Below are 18,522 nucleotides of genomic sequence, written 5' to 3'. Positions count from 1 at the left end.
GGCCATGGCTGACTTAAAGCAAAAGAGAGCCCGAGACAGTACACGTCCTGTGGGGATGGCGTCTTTGACATCATCTTGCCCACGTAGTTGACCATACACACACAAATGACGTATCTGAAGTGTTAAAGGAAAAAAAAAAAACCATTTCATTCAGAAGTGGGTATCCAGTGAAAATGCCCTTCAAGCATAAGGGGGAGGGGAAGACGTGTCCACATGACAGGGGCTGGGCTGACCAGGAGGGTGATGCCCGCTGTAAACAGGCCTGGAGCAGGTGCAGAAAAGCTGTATGGTGATGGCGGGTGCGGGGACCGTAGCCTGCCCTCCCTCAATGCCCCTGAGGGCAGCTGACCCCACAAGGAGGGGCAATCTCTTGAAGGTGGGCTTTATAGGACGTGTTGGTGTAAACTTCATGGCCCAGGAGGAGGACCTAACCACCTCTTGTAAGGCTGGTCTGCACTTCCCATGCGGTGTGCAGCGGTGACTCTACACAGACTACTTCCAACGAGGTTCCCTAATTCAAAGGCATTTCAACGGAAAAAAAGGAAATACGTTCTTAAAAGGTGATGAAACAAAAATCTCTGGCATAAGACTCTTGTCCAGAATGTATATTTAAAGACTCCCATAACGACAATCAATAATAAAGAGGGAAACACCCCAAAAATAAGCAAAGAAAACACAAGTGGCCCGGGAGTGCATGGCGAGTGCACAGGACTATGAGCAATCCCTGAGAGGCTAATTAAAACCATATTTCATGCCTGCTGATATGACTCGATTTTAAGAGACTGAGAACAAACTGTGGAGAAGACGTGGAGCCGAGGCCTCATTTGCCCCAGGTGGCGGGAGGGGGAAGCTTTACAGCCCCCAGGATGTCCTGTCCGCAGTTACTTAGTGAGCGTGGCCCTCCGTACACCTAGAAATGGGTTCAAGATCCATTGTCCACCACTGATGCCCAGGAGACCGTGTCAAGCAGACTCTTTCACAACAGCTAAGCAAACAGAAAACCCTCTCAAAGCCCCTGAGTCCACCAACAGGAGAGAGGATGAATGGCCCACCATCCATCTGCGTCAGCAACGATGAGCAGCTGATGCATGCAAAAACAGGGATGAGCCCAGACGGGATTTCATCACCGAAGAGCACACATGATCCTCTTGGAAGGAGGGGACTTCCAGACTGGGTGGGGCCAGCAGGGGGCGGGGGCGGGGACCCTCAGAGGTGACCGGGATGTGTCACGTGTCCATCACACGTACACACATCAACGCTCTTGGCATCTGCGCATCCCAGGGTACATACATTGCCCTCCGTAGCTTCTGGAATTACCTGGCTTGAGAAAGTGGAATAGAAGCCCCTGCCCGCAGCAGTAGGGCTCATGACCAATGTCATCCACACAGGGAGCAGATGCGGCCTGCACTGTCCTCCTGTCTGCCTCAGTGGGCAAGGCCTCTTGCCTCCTTCCTGCACCAGCTGCTGTGCCCACCTGTACCACGCACCACGTTCTCCATATCCCTGTGTCCCCGCGTTGCAGGAACGGGCAGGGGTGCGTGTGGTGAGGGAGTGGGGTGTTCTGTGGCAGGATTTCTGTCAGGATTGTTATTGGCTACAGCTGTGGCTGAGACATTGGTTTCTCAGGACACATTCAAAATTCTCCTTGGTCTCATCACATCCATTGAGCTGGTGAGCTGGATTCACATGAAGAAATGTGGATTTCTTTCTGGTGGGGCGTGCACTGCGGCCACTTAGGAGAAAGAGCACTACACTGCACCCCAAACATTCTTCAGGAAGCCAAGAGCTGATGGCACTGCCATTGGATTCCTCTCTCCCCTAGTTCTCCCACTGTGTGGTCCTGGACTAGCCCCTAGATCTCCCTGGAGCTCAGGCCCCTTATGTATGACGGGGACAAGTGAGGCAGGCATAGAAATCACTTATCCAGTGGTAGGCATACCATAAGTGCTTAACAGCCAGAACTATTATTATGATGATGAGGCGATGGTCAGGAATAACCTAGCCCTCCACTGGTTTTCATCCCTTACAGTCCACTGCACATACACAGCCTGGATGTCCATGGTGAGTGCTAGCTACAGTTCAGCATAATCCACACACAAAAAGCAGAGAACACACCCCCTGTCCATCAGAATGCTTAGTTGTGCCAGGTGACTACTGCCTCCCGGTTTCTTCAAGATTCAATTTAGGATTATGCTTTCTGAGATGGTTCTCTCCTAAGTATTAACCCTCATTTAGAAAACTGTTGACCTCAGTTATTAAAGTCAGACCCCAGGCTCCATCTACCCACCCATATACCCATCCATGCATCCATCCATCTACCCACCCATCCACCCATCCATTCATCCAGCCATCCATCCAGCCATCCATTCAGCCATCCATCTGCCCACTCACCCATCTATCCATCATCCATCACCCATCCATTCACCCACCCACCCATCCAGCCACCCATCCACCCATCCACCCATTTACCTATCCACTCATCCACCCATCCACTCCCCCATTCACCCATCCGTTCACCTTTTCACTTCACTAACTGGTACTGGGTACTTATTGTGTTCAGAACCTTGAGTAAGAATCACTATGAGAAAGGATAATGAATTAAAGGCAGTTTGCTGCAGAGCTACAATAGGATTCACACATAGATATCAAAATGTTTTAGAAGCCAGAGAGACTTGTCTACTGGAGAGTATTAAGCAAACTTAATATATGGGATAGACCAACCATAGAGACCATGTAAGAACATCAAAGGACAGCACAACTCAAGAAGTCATTTTACTTTCCTCCTAAAACAGACAAGTATTTGAATTGACATGTTATTCAAACTGTCACTTATTACCCTATCTGTAGGCAAATGTCTTTCCTGAAATTCAACCAAACAACCTCCAAACTTTAAATCTACGTTCAAATTTTACTCTCAGAAATCAATAATTAGGGGTGCCTGGGTGGCACAGTGGTTGAGCATCTGCCACTGTTCAGGGCGTGATACCGGGGTCCAGGGATAGAGTCCTGCATCAGGCTCCCTGCATGGAACTTGCTTCACCCTCTGCCTATGTCTCTGCCTCTCTCTTTGTCTCTCATAAATAAATAAATGAAATCTTTTTTTTAAAAGAAATCAAATTTTAAATTGACAAACTTAGATCTGACAAAGTCATTTACAAAACTTGTAAAATATAAAAATATAAAACTTGGCTTTTGCTAAAATAAAGTTTTAAAAATTATTATTTATAATTTTTAAAATTTTATTTATTTGTTTGAGAGAGAGACAAAGAGAGAGAGAGAGAGAGAGAGAACACGAGCACACAAGCAGGGGGAGTGGCAGAGGAAATGAGAGAAGACCCCCTGCTGAGCAGGGAGCCTGACATGGGGCTTGATCCCAGGACCCTGAGGTAATGACCTGAGCTGAAGGCAGATGCTTAGCTGACTGAGTCACCTAGGCACCTCTTATTATTTATAATTTCTAATGAAGGTAACCCAATTAATTTGCTGATTTTTTAAAAAAAAAGATAAACCCAAATCATGTCTTTAAAAAAAATCTTACAGTATAATTTTGGGGTCTGAATTACCCTGAGCAAAACTATTCCATTAAAAATGCCAAGAATGTATTTCAAATAGAAAGTCAATAAAAAACATGAGACAATAACCTGGACTAAAAAGCAAGCACAGGTCTTTGCTGTTTATTATATCTCTAACAGTATCAACACATCCACTTTCAAGTGGCCTGCATTGCTGCAGTGATGGCATAGAAGGTGAGAAAAGGCAACACCTAAAATTAGAGACCATGCAGCAGGTGGCCAAGGCTTGTCACAGTGGGGTGATGCTCCCTGTGTGCCCCCCGCCTTTGAGGGGGGCAGTGTGCTGAAGAACACACCACAATGCCCCCAGATATTCACCAAGGTGCCACACATTTATGAGAAACTTTTAACAAGTGTTGAATCAAAAATATGTTTCTGGTGAATGCAAACTCAACCAGAAAAATCACTGGATAAAAACATTCCATTCCCAAGCACCTTGTTTAACCGAGGATTCATGCCCAGTCTCTGTCAGACCACCCCCATCTATCCTAACAGGGCTCCTCAAGGTGGAATCCCTGCATACCCCCACTCTGCACCTAATGGCAGTGGGCAGAGGACATCACATACCTCCCTGTGGCAACATTGCAGACTAAATTAAGCCCCTGAGTCAAAGTTTATTGTCTACCTGGGCAGAACATTTCCTCTCAGAGCCCTACTGTCTCCAGATGTAAGAACACACCCTGATGGGATTATTGGGCTGGAACTACCAGGTAAAGGGGCCAGAAGAATGATCACAGTGATGATTCAGATCCTGGGTTGCAGCACATTGGCCTTGGATGAAGCTGTGAAGCAGGCTAGACTCTCACATCCCTGCCTGTGTGTGGCAAGGTTTGTACCCCTAACTCTCTGTGCATCTTCTGTGTAGGAGTCCAAGGTCTGGTCATGTCCCCAGGTGTCCAAACAGCCCCTCCCTTTTGCCCTCACTGACCCACCCAGGTTGCTCTTCAGGCAGCCTCTCTCTGTTGCTCGTGGTATGGGTGACTCATTCCAGGTCTCACTAAGGTTACTGATAATCAGTGATATATGCCCCCCAGAGGTACTTGAATTTAAACAGAAGAGTTCAGGAGATCCTCTCTTTCCTTCTTCCCTTGCACATTTTGTATGCACAGCTACTTTTCAAGTGCAGGAATAAGGCAGTTAACAAAGCCCTAGCTTTCATGAAACATTCATCCACATCAGAAGAGAAAGAAAATAAGCAACCGAAAACACAAATACATAGAATATCTGGTGCTGACAGGAGCTATGGAAAAATAATGCAGGGTCTGGAAGATGGGGGAGGTGGGAAGCCAATAATTCACTAATACAGTGAATGTGAAATTGTGTCCCTCTTCTAATAATCTGTTCCAACATTTAAGAACTCAGAGAAATTCTTATTGTTACCATACATCTTTTTTTCTTCAGCTTCCTTCAGTCTGTTCTCATTATCTGGAGAAGAACAGGAATAGATCCCCACATGATAAAACTCATATTCTTTAAGATAAAGATCAGAGAACAGGGAAGACTTGTTATGGGTCTCTTAGAATGGCTATAATATGAAGTATCTGTCTCCAAAATGGAATAATAAAATATAACTCCCAAAATTGTCTCCTCTCATCCAAAAAAGAAACCTTTCAGGTTTCATTAGTGAAAAACAACTTTAAAAACATTCAAAGTGGCTGACCAGCTTATGATGAGAACAATTAACGCATATCAGAAGTCATCTCTCATGCCACCTCTGTAAACCACACTGAGTTATCTCAAAGGCATCCACTGTCAATCATTTGAAGATGAACAGAAATCAAAAATCCTTTTTAAAAAGTCCAGCTATCCCTGGTGGATTGAAGAGGGACCGTGGCCCAGAGCACAATCAAATACCACGTGCATCAAAGTGGAACATTCTTTTGTTCCATCAACTGCACCATATAATTCTGAGACCCGGGCAGCTAATAATGACATTTTAAGTAGCTTTCAATGCTCCAAGTGGGCTCTAGCAGAGCAATTACACAAATGTCAGGACATCAAATATGTAAGTCCTGGAGTAAGAGATCAACCCACAAGCACAACTGCTACAAGCCTGACCTACTGAAATTATATGTCTTAATAGGGTCCCTCAGACAAAATGTTATAAGCTTTAGCGAATAAGCAATGTTGTGTGGATAATCTCACTACAAAATTGCTTTAACAAGGAAGATGTGGTTCATGTATAACAGCTCTTGCTCTTAAATGCCTTTATCACTATGCATATATGCAAGTATACAATGTAGCCATGTCTAAACACACACCATCATCATCATCAGAATCATCTCTACCACCATTATCATTACCACTGTCATCATGATCATCATCATCACCACCACCATCATCCATCATTGCCACCACCATCATCCATCATCACTTCACCATCACCATCACCACCACCACCACCACCACCATCATCACCACCACCACCATCATCACCATCACCCAGTCTCTCTATAACATGTAATACTAAGACAAAGAACAAAAAAAAATCAAATTAGGTTTGGATTAACTGTGTCACTTCAGTTGGTGGTGGAGTTGGCAGTCCGACTGCCTTCTTAAAGGATGCTTCATTGAAATTCCTATTAATAAAAACCTTCATACTCAAAATGGTAACTGACTTATGACAAGGGAAGGTGGCCTGGACATGTGCTGGATGGCAAATGCCAGACTAGGATATAAAACTTTACAGAGATGGGATCCCTGGGTGGTGCAGCGGTTTAGCCCCTGCCTTTGGCCCAGGGCACGATCCTGGAGACCTGGGATTGAATCCCACATCGGGCTCCTGGTGCATGGAGCCTGCTTCTCCCTCTGCCTATGTCTCTGTCTCTCTCTCTCTCTCTCTCTCTGTGTGACTATCATAAATAAATAATTTTAAAAAAACTTTACAGAGATGGCCAAGAGTACTAACTGAATTTTTTCTACATTAGCCAAATAAGCTAACCAGCAGAATATTTGGATCCCAGTCATAGAAACACCCTCTGAATGGCAAGAGTTGTTAATTCCCTCCTAGTAGCTCTATCTGGTGGAGGAACAGTGTGCACAGTTAATACATATCTGTAGCTAAGAACTCAACTTATGATCACATCCAAACCAGTCACTACCCCACAGTGCCCTGGGGACTCAACACCCTGGCTCCGCTCTTTGGGGGCCACTGATATTCTCACATGAGAGAAAGGGAAGGTTGCCTCTGACCCTTCAGCTCTTTCCTGAGACCCATTCTATGCCTTTGGAAGGTAAAAATCACTAGATTCAGTGGTCTCCACTAACCCAGAGTTTTCAGTTGGAAATGTGTCAGGAAGCTGACATTATATGTGAGGGTTGATAGGCAACAAGGAGAGTGCACTTGTTCTGTGTTGTTTCAGGAGGCCTTCCTGGTGGAAAGCAACAGGAATAATGGTTGTAGTAAGTTATCTTTAGGTGCCCTACCCATTATCCATCTATAAAGGCAAATTTTAACTCCATACTACTCTATATAAAGAACTTTCTAGAAAACACATCAGGTTCCTTATGGAATGACCTCCCAGGGAAGCAATGAGGTCACAAGTGCTTAAGGGAAGGCTGTAGGTTCATCTACCAGATATGTTGTTATATGGGAGCAGAGTGTATGACTCCCCAGGCTCCTTTCAAATCTGAACAGTGAATCTTTGCTGGTGCAGAAGTCAAGGAAAGTGGTGTCTGAGGCAAGAAGGAAGGCATGGGATTGGGGCAATGTGGAGTTAGGATCCCTGGTCACACCAGCTGCTCTCCCTGCACAGCTGAGCACCCCCATTCATTCAGGTGCCTCCCACTTCAAAGATACTGGGCAGGTGGGGTGGGATCAAAAGACAAGGTAAGAGGAGCCATTTTCCTGCTGCATAAGCCACAGACTGATACCCAGAGACTCCCTTGCCCTGCTTCTGCTTCTCCTCCACCCTGGGAAAGAGTAGACTATTTGCTGACCCCACAACATGGTGATAAGCTAAAATAAAAGCTTCAGGCATTTTATACCAAATGTGAGACTAAATTGCACTGAAACGAGAGGTATTTTGGTAACACAGGTGCCTTCTTCCTTGTATCCTAGATAAACCCCAGGGAAAGGCATGTAGCCAGGATGAAGAATTTATTGACACTTCCTCATGGAGCAGGCTCCGAGAAGCAGACTCTTTACTCCAGTGACTAAGTGATCAATCTGGTCCTGTTTTTTTTTTTTTTTTTAACCAAAAGTTTAGAGCAACACTGGTCTTCACTCAAATGTGGATGGATTTTTTTTTTTTTTAGAAAATGAAAAATGCAGCAGTACTTCCTTTAAAGTGCAAATGACTGCAAAATTGTGGACATATATTCTCCAGGGTGATAGAAGCACTTGAATCTGGTTTTTCAATATTATAATCTATGAAAAGACCTGGTTCAGTACCCTCCTGAGATTGAGGGATGCAGGGTATACTCTTTGCTCTGTATGAATTTTCAGGTTGGGACTCCCACCATCAACACAAATAGAAAAGTTAACAATACAACTGGCAAATGCAGGACTTCAAAATCATGGGAAGTTCAAATGGGAAGAGGCTTAAAAATATACTTATCACAACACTCTTATCTTGAATGAAGGAAGAGAATAAGAAAGGCTATGTGACTGGCTAGCACTCAGCAGGTGTTCAGCAAATGAGTGAATTCATGAGTAAACTTGCTAAGAGTCACATAGAAAACTGCACAGCCAGTAAAGAAAGGCCTTCAGACTTCCACCCCAGTAAATGTTCCATATCAGCACAACAGAATCCATTTTAGTACAGGTTGGGGGGGGGGTGGAGAACTCATTACCTTGGCCATTCAAACTATAATGTAGTAAGACACCTGATTAGGAGAAACAACAAGGCATGCTGGGAAGAAGCTAGCATACAAAATACCTAGACCAAAAGTTCGTAGAGCAATACTCTGAATTAAATTATCCTATTTCCTAGTCCAGGCTCCACAAGATGTAGAATCAAGATGATAAAGAAAAAATTCCAACAGATTGGTTAGAAGTTTTGTTTCCTATGTGGTTGTGTTTTGAGTATTATCAGTGAGCAAGAATTAGATTGGGAGCTTCTACCAGTGGGCATACTGCATATTATTTGTCATTAGCTCCAGTTAACTGTTTAGAAAATTGTAGATGATGCATCATCATCCCCTCAGGTGGTTTGCATAATTATTTAGTTGTCATCATTGAGACTTGAGTTGGAAGAGTGACTTTAGCCAAAATGTTTATAAAACCCATATGAAGAAAACTACACAACTCTGACAAAAGAAGTCAAAGAACTAAATAAATGGAGAGATATTCCATGTTCATGGATAGGAAAACCCAATACTGTCAAGATGTCAGGTCTTCCCAACTGATCTATAATTCAATGCAATCCCAACCAAAATACCAGCAAATTATTTTGTGGATATTGACAAACTGATTCCAAAGTTTATATGGAGAAGCAAAAGACCCAGAATAGCCACCCCATATTGAAGAAGAAAAAGGATGGAAGACTGACATTACTCAATTTCAAGAGTTATTCTAAAGCTACAGTAATCCAGACACTATGGCGCTGGTAAATGAACAGATGTATGGATCTGGAGAGCTCAGAAACAGACCCACATAAGACTAGTCAACTAATTTTTAACAAAGGAGCAAAGGCAATACAATGGAGCAAAGATAGTCTTTTCAACAAATGTTGCTGGAACAGCTGAACATATACATGCAAAAAAACTAAATCTAAACACAGGCCTTCATGCTTCACAAAAACTAACTCAAAATGTATTACAAGCCTAACTGTACAACACAAAAATATAAAACTCCTACATCCAGCAACCACATTCCTTGCCCAAAGAAGCTGAAAACTTATGTTCACACAAACACTCACACCTGGATGTTTATATTACAGCAGCTTTATTTGTAACTGCCAATATTTGGAAGCAACCAAGATGTCCTTCAGTAGGTGAGTGGATAAAGTAAACTTTTGTACACTCAGACAATGGAATATTATTCAGTGCTAAAAAGAAATGAGATGTCAAGTCATGAAAAGACATGGAAACACTTTAAATGCATATTACTAAGTCAAAGAAGCCAATCTAAAGAGACTACACACTGTGTGATTCCAACTCTAAGACATTCTGGAAAAGGCAAAACTATGGAGACAGAGACAGTAAAAAGATCAGTGGTTGGAGGACTGGGATGGGGAGGGATGAACCAGGAGACACAGAGGACTATTAGGGCAGTGACACTACTCTGTAGGATCCTATCATGATGGACATGTCAGTGTACATTTGTGCAAGCCCAAGGGTGTAAAACACCAAGAGTGAACCCTAATGAAACCCTTAACTACAGTGATAGTGACGTGTCAATGCAGGTTCCTCAGTTGTAACCAATTTAACACTGGTAGAAGATTAGAGGATGTTGTTTATGGGGGAGGCTCTGCATGTGTGAAGCCTGAATTTATATGGGAAATCTCTATACCTTCCACTTCACTTTGCTGTGAACCTAAAACCATTCTAAAAAAAAAATAGTCTGTTTTAAAAAAGGGAAAATAGTGACTTTAAAGGGCTTCATTAAAACTCAGTGACCAGTGAGCCTGGTAAAAACCACAATCGAGGTTCTATGGTTTGAAAAGATTTATGCATGAGGATGTTAATACAGCATTATATGAAGAGCAAAGATCAACAACAATATATATTTAATAGACATGCAGTTGACCCTTGAGCAACATAGCTTAGGCCTGGGCAGGTCCACCATCCATGGATTTTTTTATAGTACAGAGTACTGTAAATACATTTTCTCTTCCTCATGATTTTCTTAAATAACATTTCCTTTTTTTTTCTAGCTTACTTTATTGCAAAAATACAGTCTGTAATATACAGAACATACAAAATATGTGTTAATCAACTGTTGATGTGATGAGTAAGACTTCTGGTAAACAATAAGCTATTAGTGGTTAAGGTCTTGGGAGTCCAAAGTTATGTGCAGATTTTCAACCACACAGGGGGTTGGCACCCCTAATCCCCACACGGTTCAAGGGTCAACAGCTTAGATACAGAACCAATTTAAGTGTATTACGGTACATACATACAGCAACTGTGGTGCCTCCATAAAAAGTGTAATGGAAACACATTTAGAGATGCAGCAAAATGCTAACTACTATGTACAATGAAACAAGCATGCTCCAAGGTCATTAACTGGACAATGGAGCAGCGATATGAAGGACACTGCATCCTCCAGCAAGGAGGCAAGTCGAGAAATACTAACACAGAGGGACACCCAAACTATCCAAAACTCAAAGGGCAAGTTCCAGTATCTTTCAACACTAGGATTCCATTTGTGGAAACACAGATGTATGGGTACATGTATGGATCATTGGTTTTGGTGGGAAATCTGAAAGACACAGACACACAGGACAGGCATTTACATCTGAGCATGGAGCAGTCATAGAAGGACCAGTTATGGGGAGGGACACTTCAGATTTCACTCTGTATACTCTGTACTATTTGGATCTTTCTGAAATATGCAAATTTTATAATGCAAAAGTTAATTCAGAAATTCAAATATGTCATAGCAGCAGGATTCACGATAGCCAAAAGGTAGAAGCAGTCCAAGTGTCCATCAGTAGATGGACAACATATGGTGTTATCCATACAATGGACTATCACTCAGCCTTAGATGGGAAGGAAATTCTCACACCTGCTACAACATGGAAGAACCCTGGGGACTTTATACTAAGTGAGATGAAACCGTCACAAAAGAATAAATACTGTGCAATTCCACTTCTACAAGGTCCCTAGAGTCATCAAACCCATAGAAACAGAAAGTAGAGGGTGGATGCCAGGGGCTGGGGGAGGGAGATAGGGAGTCATTGTTTAGTGGGGACGGAGTCCAGTTTGGGGTGATGTAATGTTCTGGGGAGAGATGGTGGTGACAGTCGTACAACTACTTGAATACCCTTAATGCTGCTCAACTGTACACTTAAAATGGTTAAGATGGTCCATTTTTATCATGTAAGGATGTGCAGAGTTCCCAGGACCTGCCTGAGTGGTAGTCTCTGGCTGGAGGAAGGACTAGTCCTGGGCCACAAGTGCACAGAGGTTAGAGGGGTGGACATACCATTGTGACGGCCCTCACCTCAGACGAGACACGGATGCGACTTTTGTCTTCTTTCTACACACCCATTATTCATACTCTGCTCAGTAACCATTTGTTCTTTTGTAACGGGTGGAAAGCACAACAGATTATCTCTAACAAACCAATTTCCACAGCAATCTGATCATCACGGAAACACAGACGACAGTCTATGGAGGAGTTCGCATGTGGGCGGCCACCAGGGCTCTGTCCCTCATGGCCAAGGCCAGACAAGGGAAGCTTAAACCATGCTTGGGAGCCCTGCCCCATGCTGTCTCCTTTCCTTTCAGGCTTACCCCGCCGTAAAGCTTTTTAAGAGGATAAGGTGTCGCTAACAAGTGACTGAAGGAAGAGAGCCTCTTTTCTACCCAAAATTTTTACCAAATGAGTATTTGCCACACAAATTAGGTGGATTTCTCCATCACTTCCTTGGTGATGGGTATGTGGGGTCTTCCCCTGGTTCAATGCAAAACCTGAACTTGGTGTTGCGGTAGGACTCGACCGTGCTGCAGACAGCAGCCTCGTTGCGGGGTCACACAGGTGCTCCTGGCCCTCAGCACCACCCACTTCCAGGTAGCCATGCCCCAGAGCTCTGGGACACCCAGCCGGCCAGGCCGTACCACCCTGAGGGGTTGTGGAACCCTCCCCTCTGACATGCCGGCAGTTGCTTCCAGAGAAACAGGGTTTCTGCAGAGAATGGCCCATGGAGACGCTGTGCCCAGAGGCACTGAATCCACCGGCACGCACGTTCTACAGGGCCACGGCTGTTTGGCCAGTGGCACCGGAGGTCTCCAGGCGGTCGGCTCCCTGAACAGCTAAATCCCAGGAGTGCACTGAGGCAGAGAGTTACTTTCAGGAAGCCTCTGGACTGCAAATTTAGAGGAAAGGTGGTCTTTTCCACTAAATATGTAAGAAGAGAAATCTTTACCCTCCGACACTGGACACCTTGCCACGTGATCTTCTCTATGCTACTCCCACTAGAGGACAGCACACACTTTTTTAAAAAATTCATTTAATTCAATATAGTACATACTTAGCTTCAATGTAGAGTTCAGTAATTATGAGGTACATGCTTCTGCACAGCAGAGAAAGCTAAACTGTGCAGCTGAAAGGTTATTTACAGCTTTAGAATCCAGGTACAATTAGCCAGAGAAACAAAGTAAACTGTGTTCAAATCTATATTTAATACAGTTGCCTCTTAGGAGACCCAATCCTGTCCTCAGTGACCTGATGTCGGAGTGACCCCAACTCTGTCTTTGGTGACTTGACCATGGGGGTGACCTCAACTCTGTTCTCAGTGACCTGATGTCAGGGTGACCCCAGTTCTGTCTTCCATGACCTGACATCGAGGTGAGTGCTACCATTTAGCCTCTGAGCTGCAGCTTCCTAAACAGCAAAATGAGGCTGAAAATAATACGGTATTTTAAGGGTGATATGAAAATCAAATGAGGCTGTTTACATGGAAGAACCTACTGGCTCATTCACTCAGCAAACAGGCTCCGGGTGCTGGGATGTAGACAGGGACAGGGGAGGGTGTGCCATCTTCCGAAGCTGCCAGTCCACGAGGGGAGAGAAGCATTTATCAAATGACCGCACGCCACACCCTGTGAGATGTGTTCTGGGGAAGGTACGGTGCCACAAGCTCATCACGTTCAAACGGCCAAGCCGAAGTCTGCCAGCAAGGTCGGGCAGCCCTTGGCTACAGGTGCTAAAACAACCACAGAAGGGACGCCCAGGGGGCTCAGCAGGTGAGTGTCTGCCTTCAGCTCAGGGTGTGACCCCGGGGTCCTGGGATCAAGTACCGCGTCAGGCTCCCTGCATGGAGCCTGCTTCTCCCTTTGCCTATGTCTCTGCCTCTCTCTCTCTGTGTCTCTCATGAATAAATAAACTTAAAAATCTTAAAAAAAAAAAAAAAAAAACAACCACAGGATACTGTGTCCTCCTCACAGAAGGGCACATTGTCATGGCCTCTGAAGCCTTCTTGCTGGGCAGTGAACACCACGGTCAAATCTCTGGGCTAGCCCCTACAGCTCCAGGTTCACACAAAGTACAAAGCAAAGGAACAAGGTACGTGTTATCTCAGGACACAATCAGCAAAATCCAGAATGTGAAAAACTCTACGAGAAAATGTGTTTTTAAAAAAAATGTTGTTAGAAAAATAACTAAATAAATAAATAAAATAAATAAAAAATGTAAGGAAAGGAAGAAGAAGGGGAGAACCCTTCTGCAGGGTTATAGACCTGCCACTTCAATGGCTCTCTTCTCTGGATCCTGCTTCAAAACCAAAACAAAACAACTGTGAAGAACATTCGTGACCACTAAGAAACATGACTGCTGATTGGGTAATGATATTAAGACACTAGTACTTATTTTAGTACATGGTAAGACTATTGTGGTTAGGGTTGTACATGCATTCTCAGCTTCCTGCAATGTGGTACTGAGATACAGATGGGACCAGCTGAGGGGGGGATGGTGACTGGTGCACAGAAGTAGCAGGAGAGAGCAGGAGCTGCCCTTTGCTAAAGCCCCAGGATGCAGCACACAAGGTTCATCTTATGGTTCTCTATTCACATCATGATTGACACTTTACATGTCTCTTTTTAAAGCACACAGTGCAGCTGGGAAGACCATGTACATAAGAAGATAACCAACATTGCAAGTCAGCATGGAAAAAAAATGCAGTTAATAAGGGTCAGAGGAGCGTGGAGAGTGTTTTCAGAGACTATGTTCTCAAAGGTCAGCACCTTGGGAGACACCAAGAAGAATGGGAGGTGCCAAAATAACAGGGAGGCAGGAAGCCCTCCCCCTCCCCACCCCGGGCAGCAGCAGACACACAGAGTACGCCACGTTCCATGAACACATCTGGCTCTCTAATGGACTTAAGTCCCCTCGGTAGGGGCTCACTATGTCCAGTAATTAGGACAGAAGTAGCTGATAAGTGGGGGTTTTTTGTCATAGGAGATAGAAAGGAGACAGAGAGGGGTGGTTACAGAGACAAGTAGCCCCTATCGGAAAGTCTGGAGCTCGAGAGCACACGGGTGGTCAGCACCACGGAGAGGGCCTAGACATGGGCGCAGAGGCCACTGCCTGGCCCGAGGGTGGCCAGTGGGTGGCCGGAAGGTGTCCGGAGGGTGGCTGGTGGGTGGGTGGCCAGAGGGTGGCTGGGCGTGAATTTCTGCAGCATGTTCACAGCAGGGGCGTCAGGGGAGGCTGAGTCAGGGGGATGGAAGGTGCAATGACAATGGGAAAGCCAAATCAGCGGATGATGCCCCCCCCAACCCCCAAGAGAGTCTGGTTCTTAGGAGGGTGCAGAAGGCAGCAGGCCAGGGAAAGGGATTCCTCTGAGCAGCACACAGCTTAACGCAGAGGAGAAGCAGCCCCCAGAGGAGGGAGAGGTGCTGGTCCAGGTGGCAGCCTTCCTCAGAGGAGCACCTGTCGCACCAGCGGTGCACTCATGGGCAAGCAAGTGCACAGTCTGCATTCTTTCCCAAGACGAGTATGAGAAGAAAGCACTGGTAACGGCCACACGCGCCTCCCTCTGATTATGACTTTGCATTCCTTCCATTTAGAAGGTGTCATCATGGCTTTGTGGACAGAGAGAGAGAGAGAGAACAAGGGACCTACTTAGCTGAAAAGCAGCCATAGGTTTAAAAGATGACTGCCAGAGCAAATCCAATTAAGGCGTCACTTAGAGAAAACCAACTGCTGGTGTTAATGTGATTCTCGATTCATTTTTTAGAAGTTTAAAAACCCTTCTCTCTGCTCAATTTTATTATTTGTGTATCTTCAAAGACAAAGACCTATTTTATCAGTCTCATTTTCTATTTTATGGTCTTAGAACAAGGCTGCTAGAAGATAAAGACACCAGAGATGGAGCCGTGGGAGCCAGTCCGTACCCCTTTCCTTGGACAGGGTGCAATGGCATAACTTGCATGACAGCCCCAAAGGAGCGGCATGGAAAGCTAGTCACTTTGAAAGCCTGAATGGTGCCCTCACTGTGGGTGGGTGGTGTTAGCTTCAGACTGGGTCCTTCTGGGGACAGGAAACAACCATAACTCTTTGAGGTGGCCAGCATTGGACCAGAAGGAGTGTGGGCGTGACCTATGCTGAATCCAAACGCCGTCATGCTCCATTTTCCAAAACGTTCTGTAGCCAACATGGCCTGGGTGCCATATCTGGCCATGTTTCCCTATTGCAGCACCTTCATCAGTGAAGCAATGAGACGGACACTGCAGGGCCAGGGCCCACACAGCCGTGCCTCAGCCACCCCGGAAGGGCCCTTTCCTGCCCCCTTTGCCCCCGCCACCCCGCCGGGTACGACTAGGTCCATCTTCTCTGCTATAGCAGCAGAGAACGGGAGGGTGGGTGGCCCTTCCTCACACCCCACTGGCTTCAGCCAGGACCCAGGGGGCAACGCTGCCACATCACAAGCCATTTCCAGGATGGGCAGAGTACAAAGGACTGGCCCTGGGCGGGAGCCAGAGGAACAGAAACAACAAAAACCCAGGGGGCTGGGAGGCTGACTTACCATCGCCCAAGGCAGGGGGGTTCTTGGGGTCTCCTGGAGGTGAAGGCCATTTCTGCAGGGCTTCCGGGGACGAAAGGACCCTTGCTGCTTTCCAGGGTGCACGTGGCATGTTTTGGGGCCCCAGGTCGCCTTCACTGTGGGGTGCTGGGGACTTCCGAGCTGCAGAGGTGCTCAGTGCAGCAACCAGGCTCTGCCTGTCGGTACCACCATCCACCTTGGGGCTGAGCTCGTCAGGCTGCAGCTGGCCACGGGTCCATAAAGGGCGGCCCCCGGGGTGATTGGCTCGGGGCCCTGGAGCATAAGTCAGGGCAGAGGTCTGCGCCATGAAGGTCAGAACGCCGTCCGCACGGGGATCCTCACCCTGCAGGGCCAAGGATCAAACACAGCAGGTAAGCCTCCGGGTCAACCACATGAGAGGGCGTCTGACCTCAGTGCTCAAGGCTCCAGGTGGCACCAGCATCTCTGAAATGCCCACCCCAATCCTTAGGCCCAAAAGACCAAACTCCAAGGCCCGTATCCATCTGGCACTGGTTTCCTAACATCAGCTTTATGGAAACGGAATTCACAGACCACAAAATATACCCGACTCGGTGTTTTCAGTATATTCAGGTAGTGAGAGCACCACACGGTCATTCATTCCAGAATGTTTTGATCACCCCAGAAGAAACCTCGCACTCGTCCCCGTTCCCCCAGCCCAAGGCAACCACCTGTCCACTTTCTGTATCTACGGAGTCATCGTTTGGGACGGGTCATGTTAACGGACTCGTACACCATGTGGCCTTTCCCAGCACACCCAGTACTGCATTCCTTCCTGTGGCTGAAAAAAACACTGTTGGACAGAGAAAGCACGTTTTCTATCAGTCGGGGTGATTTCTATCAGTTGGGTGGTTTCTCATTGGGGGCCATTAGGAATAATACTACTATGAACGTCCATCTACCAGTTTTGGGGGGACACATGTTTCCAATTCTCTTGGATTTATGCCCAGACATGAAACTTCCAGGTAGTATGGCATCTCTGCACACCAGGATGATTCCAACATGGTGCACCGCGTTACGCTCCCGCTGGCAAAGTGTGAAGACTCGTATCCCTTGCTCCTGGCCAGCACTTGTCATCAGCCATCTGCTTCCTTGCAGCCCTCAGTGGGAGTGATGGGGTGGCGTAATGAGGCTGTGGTTCACATTTCCCCGACAGTTAACGACGTGGAGCATCTCTTCATGGCCTTCTCTCTTATGCAGAGAAAGGTTTCTCCAGGGCCGTCACCTGCCCTGGTGTTTGTTGTTGCTGCAAAAATAGCTCTCTAACCGTGACTGACTCTGTCTTTCAGTAGAAGCACCTACCTCTCTGTCTTATGGTCTTCACTTCACTCCAACTCCTTTCTATCTCCCTTTTAACCACTAGATGTGATACGAAGTCCACGATCCAACCAGCACGGCCTCTTACGGAGTCCCCACCTGTAGGCCCTCCTCATTCACGGAGTCCATTTTCCCAGGAGGGGACCTTCTCATCAGACTCTTGCTATTAGACAAATCGAGGCCTAGTGGTCCTCACCCTGGAACAGCCATAAACATGTTAGGAATTTCACTGTTCTACTTCCGACTATGAGACCATCAAAATCTCATAGACATTTCCAACATAGACATTTCCAACGTGAAGATTCTCAGGGAAGTTATAGCTGTCCCGGGATTATTCAGAGTCCCCTTTGTGGTCTGCAATGGCTCCATGAATCATACATTTTTAAAATCTTGCCCATTCACATTTTCTAAACGCACCTCGCTGGGGACCAAGATCAATGTCAAGTCAGTGGTGAGCAGATCTTGGGATCTAGTTAAGATGTGCGGCCATCACTGAATTTAAGCCACATGGTTCAGACTCCCAAGTCTGGCTATTTTCAAAGATATGTGGGTTCAGTCTTCCAAGAGAGATTTAGGGGGCAGCAAGTCAAAAATCCGAAAACTAGGGTTGATAGGGGCTCTCGTTACTGTTCTCATATGTGAACTTGAGCAAATCTGTTGACCTCCTGAGACTCAATTTCCATCAAAGGAGCCTGGACATCACCTCTGAGATGGTTTTTATGTCTCAAACAATGTCACTTTATTCATTGAAATGGTTTATTTTTTTAATAATAAATGTATTTTTTATTGGTATTCAATTTGCCAACATACAGAATAACACCCAATGCTCATCCCGTCAAGTGCCCCCCTCAGTGCAAGTCACCCATTCACCCCCACGCCCTGCCCTCCTCCCCTTCCACCATCCCTAGTTCATTTCCTAGAGTTAGGAGTCTTTATGTTCTGTCTCCCTTTCTGATATTTCC

At 45.8% G+C, this 18,522-nt stretch overlaps 1 protein-coding gene across 4 annotated transcripts in view; it reads right to left on the bottom strand.

Moving 5' to 3' along the window:
• The window catches only part of PTPRN2 (protein tyrosine phosphatase receptor type N2), a 723,767-nt gene that overhangs the window by 415,969 nt on the left and 289,276 nt on the right, over positions 1-18,522 (bottom strand). For all 4 annotated transcript variants that reach the window (XM_077849498.1, XM_077849499.1, XM_077849500.1 and 1 more), the window contains one exon: positions 16,208-16,568. In XM_077849498.1, coding sequence (XP_077705624.1) covers positions 16,208-16,568 — 361 coding nt within the window. The remainder of the gene's footprint in view (positions 1-16,207; positions 16,569-18,522) is intronic.

Source organism: Canis aureus, chromosome 15, assembly GCF_053574225.1.
Source record: "Canis aureus isolate CA01 chromosome 15, VMU_Caureus_v.1.0, whole genome shotgun sequence".
Classification (NCBI taxonomy): domain Eukaryota; kingdom Metazoa; phylum Chordata; class Mammalia; order Carnivora; family Canidae; genus Canis; species Canis aureus.
Note: the sequence above shows the minus strand (reverse complement) of the source record. Positions and strands in the feature narration are given on the sequence as shown.